The sequence below is a fragment of the Cavia porcellus genome, unplaced genomic scaffold (genome assembly GCF_034190915.1).
Source record: "Cavia porcellus strain 051 isolate PalLab524CR breed Dunkin Hartley unplaced genomic scaffold, mCavPor4.1 scaffold_16, whole genome shotgun sequence".
NCBI classification, from domain to species: domain Eukaryota; kingdom Metazoa; phylum Chordata; class Mammalia; order Rodentia; family Caviidae; genus Cavia; species Cavia porcellus.
The window spans coordinates 57,167,161-57,170,833 of NW_026947499.1; the positions used below are offsets into that span (position 1 = coordinate 57,167,161).

General features: G+C 56.6%; 1 protein-coding gene across 5 annotated transcripts; it reads left to right on the forward strand.

Moving 5' to 3' along the window:
- The first annotated feature begins 121 nt into the window (after window positions 1–121).
- On the forward strand, window positions 122–3,430 carry Hsd3b7 (hydroxy-delta-5-steroid dehydrogenase, 3 beta- and steroid delta-isomerase 7). Of its 5 annotated transcripts, none has more exons than XM_013141706.3 (7): window positions 247–471; window positions 817–988; window positions 1,212–1,367; window positions 1,619–1,727; window positions 1,807–1,906; window positions 2,051–2,213; window positions 2,591–3,430. In XM_013141706.3, exons 2-7 carry the CDS (start codon window positions 823–825, stop codon window positions 3,004–3,006), a joined length of 1,110 nt encoding a protein of 369 aa, XP_012997160.1. In that variant the 5' UTR covers window positions 247–471; window positions 817–822; the 3' UTR covers window positions 3,007–3,430. The 5 variants fall into 5 exon arrangements, with proteins under 5 accessions (XP_063082936.1, XP_063082932.1, XP_012997160.1 ...); XM_063226864.1 differs by having other exon boundaries at window positions 451–471; window positions 817–1,106; XM_063226866.1 differs by lacking the exon at window positions 2,051–2,213 and having other exon boundaries at window positions 122–471; window positions 2,591–2,943.
- Window positions 3,431–3,673: the final 243 nt, after the last annotated feature.

Genomic DNA, 3,673 nt, shown 5'->3' on the forward strand with positions numbered 1-3,673 from the left:
GACAGCCATACCAAGGGTGCCCCATGAAAGCAAGCCAGATGGGGCCAAGGTCAGGCCTCTCTCCCCTTTCCTTCCCTCCCCAGAACCACAGCTACTGCTAGCTGGCTGGCCTCCCAGGAAGTCTAGCAGGAGGTGAGGACTAAAGTCCTACTATGGGAATGAGGTCACTGCTGCCTCCGTCTTGTGGACCCCAAGCCCCTCAGCATCCACCTGGCAGGTTTTGACTTTTCTCCAAAGTGCTTTGCTGTATCCGAATGCCAGTGAAGTGCTAAATCCGCTAGGGGGCGCCCTATGCAAGGGGCGAGAGGGGTGCGGGTGTTCAAGGGAATAGAGGCGGGGCTGGTCTCCTTCCTGGAATGGGCCAGGAGGGAGGAGAAGCAAGCGGAAGGAAGACGGGTCTGTGGCTGGGCGGCCAGTCCAGGAGCCAGCCTCTCCAGTGGCCAGTTAGGCGTCCTGGGATAGTAGCTGCAGGTAGGCAGAGGTGACACCAGAGCCTAAGCAGCCCTTCCCACCTTCCTAGACCCTTCCTTTCTTTTTCCCCAACTCTCCTCTGTTGCCCCCCAGCCTCTGTCCATCCATCTCAAATGCTGACCCTTTCTTGAACTTAGCCCTTACCCCTCAATAATTCCCTGGTTAGCATTTGCAGGACCAGAGGGCAGGTAGCCCAGCCAGTGGCTGCAGCTTCTAGCAACAACTCTGACCACTGGCCATAGCACTGGGCTCCTGTCTACTAGGCCACCAGGCCTTTTCTTGAGGAAATGTGGTTGGGACAGGTGGCCCCAGGCAACCCAGGTGAGCCAAAGTCTCTTCCTGCAGCCAGGCATGGCCGGATCTGCAGAAGCCCGAAAGTTGGTCTACCTGGTCACAGGCGGCTGCGGCTTCCTAGGCGAACACGTGGTACGAATGTTATTGGAGCGAGAGCCACGGCTCCGTGAGCTGCGTGTCTTTGACCTGCATCTGAGTCCCTGGCTGGAAGAGCTGAAGACAGGTGACGGGGAGGTTGTGGGAAGGAGGGTATGGTCTTCCTATCCCCTCCCAAGCTGGAATGCCCCCGCTTGGTGGAAAGGATGAAGCCTGTTTACATGTAGTCCACATGGATGGGACGAGTGAGTCATACTGGGAACATGTGGCTCTTGAGGGTGGGGGCTGAACCCAGCATCTGACTGATGCTCTCAGCTCTAATTGCCTCTGGCCTCCTCTCACACTGCTAGGGCCTGTGCAGGTGACTGGCATCCAGGGGGATGTGTCTGAGGCTCATGAGGTGGCAGCGGCCGTGTCTGGAGCCCATGTGGTCATCCACACAGCGGGGCTGGTGGATGTGTTTGGGAGGGCCAGCCCTGAGACTATCTACAAGGTCAACGTGCAGGGTGAGGTGCCCCTTCGTGTTCTAGCTGTGCCCCTGGTATCTCCTGACACCCAGCCTTCTCTTGCCTGTTCATCCCCCACTCCCTTTGTTTGTCCTTAACCTCCTGTGATCTCAGGACAACCTGTCCACATGATTATTTACTCACCCCTGTCTCCATCTCACCCAGCCTCTTGTGGTTCTCCCTGGGCCTGGGATGGGAGTGTAATGATGCAGAGAAGGGACCTCAGCTTAAGTACCACCTTTGTCCTCCAGGCACACAGAATGTGGTCGAGGCTTGCGTGCAGACAGGGACTCGGTTCCTGGTCTACACGAGCAGCATGGAGGTTGTGGGACCTAACATCAAAGGCCATCCCTTCTACAGGTGTGCTGAGGTTCCTGATACTTTAGCAGCCCATTCTCCCCCTCCTGCTTCCCCCACTGAGTCATTTTCCCTTCATTAGAGGCAATGAGGACACCCCGTATGAGGCCGTGCATGAGCACCCGTATCCTCACAGCAAGGCTCAAGCTGAGCGGCTGGTCCTGGAGGCCAACGGGAGGATGGTGAGCCTGCACGGATAAGCTGGAGACAGGGGCTGAGTGAGACAAGTGGGCCCCACCTTCCCTCTCAGCTGCAGATAAGGGGGTCGAGCTAGAAAGGTGGCCGTTGAGTACTAGGTCCTAGCAATGCCTGCATTTTGCCAACAGGTCCATGGGGGGCTGCCTCTGGTGACATGTGCCCTACGCCCCACGGGGATCTATGGTGAAGGCCACCAAATCATGAGGGATTTCTACCACCAAGGCCTGCGGCTGGGGGGCCGGCTCTTCAGAGCCATTCCAGCTTCTGTGGAGCATGGCCGGGTCTACGTGGGTAAGGACCAGGCTGGACCAGGGGAGACCACAGAGAGGGCCAGAGGTCCTGCTGTGGGACTGGCATGCTCGAGTGGCTCTGGGAAGGGCCCCATGTGCTCAGGCCCAGGGAGACAGTGACTGTGTGAGAACTGTTTGCATGGGCCACAGAGGAAACAGCATCTGTGCAAGATGGAAAACTGAGTCACAGGCTAAGGGGGGAATGCAGGGAAGAGTGCAGTGATATGGGCAGTGACTCCTCAGAAGGGGGAGAACAGCATCTGCGTGGGACTAGGATAGTGTGTGTACAAGCCCGCTACCAAAGCAGCCTTCACAGGCTATAGTGGAGATGTGGGCAGCACCTGCAGGAGCACATGAACCTTTCTTCCTCATTGGCAGGCAATGTGGCCTGGATGCACGTGCTGGTGGCCCGGGAGCTGGAGCATCGAGCAGCACTCATGGGTGGCCAAGTGTACTTCTGCTATGACAAGTCACCCTATAAGAGCTATGAGGATTTCAATATGGAGTTCCTGGGCCCCTGTGGACTGCGGCTAGTGGGTACCCGCCCGCTGTTACCCTACTGGCTCTTGGTGCTCCTGGCCACCCTTAATGCCCTACTGCAGTGGCTGCTACGCCCTCTGCTGCTCTATGCACCTCTGCTCAATCCCTACACTTTAGTCGTGGCGAATACCACTTTCACCGTCAGCACCAACAAGGCACAGCGCCATTTTGGCTACGAGCCGCTGTTCTCATGGGAGGACAGCCGGACTCGTACCATCCTCTGGATGCAGGGCATGGACAGTTCAGCCCAGTGACCATGGAGCTAGGGGGGAGGCAGTCCTGTCACCTCTGTCCAGCTCCCAAGCCTGGGGTGGAGGGGTGAGATGGTTTTATTTCAGAGCTGAAGGCTCTGTACAGGACTGGCTATCCTGGGGCCCTCCACACTTTAAGTCCTTAAGCCTTGAGTCTGAATTGCACCCTAAACCTTCTAGGTTCTTTCTATGGCAGAATCTGGGGACAAGAGCATCCTCACTGTCAATGCAGGCCTGCTAGCCAAACCTTCCTTCTCATTACCCTATGACATTCTGGCTCCTGGAGCAGCAACTGCCCTTTAGGCTGTGCCCAGTGCAATCTTCTCCTAGGCTCAGCGTGAAGAGGCTTCTCCAATTCCCCCATCACGTCCTCCCTCCTTAGTGGGTAATCCTCTCACTATTTAAAAACAATAAAGGATCACCTTTAGATGCTTATCTTTTAATCCCTCTCGGTGACCCTGCACACTAACTCAGTGCCTGCAACCGTTGTTAGTTCTCTACCTGAGGCGGCCTCCAGTAACGCTATTCCTGGCCAACTTCCAGATTAAAATCCTTGTCCAAGCCTATGTCCAGCTGTCTGTCCAGCTTCTCTGCCCACCCTCCACCACAGATCTCACCTCCCCACGACGCTGTCCCATGTGGGGACAGAAGGAAGTGAGCACACAGTACA

Excerpts from the sequence above, each read along its gene's own strand:
- Hsd3b7 (XM_063226862.1), top strand. The coding sequence starts at position 823 with ATGGCCGGATCTGCAGAAGCCCGAAAGTTGGTCTACCTGGTCACAGGC. Across the intron at positions 1,728-1,806 it reads AAAGGCCATCCCTTCTACAG|AGGCAATGAGGACACCCCGT; the intron begins GTGTGCTGAGGT and ends TCCCTTCATTAG. Across the intron at positions 2,214-2,590 it reads GCATGGCCGGGTCTACGTGG|GCAATGTGGCCTGGATGCAC; the intron begins GTAAGGACCAGG and ends CCTCATTGGCAG.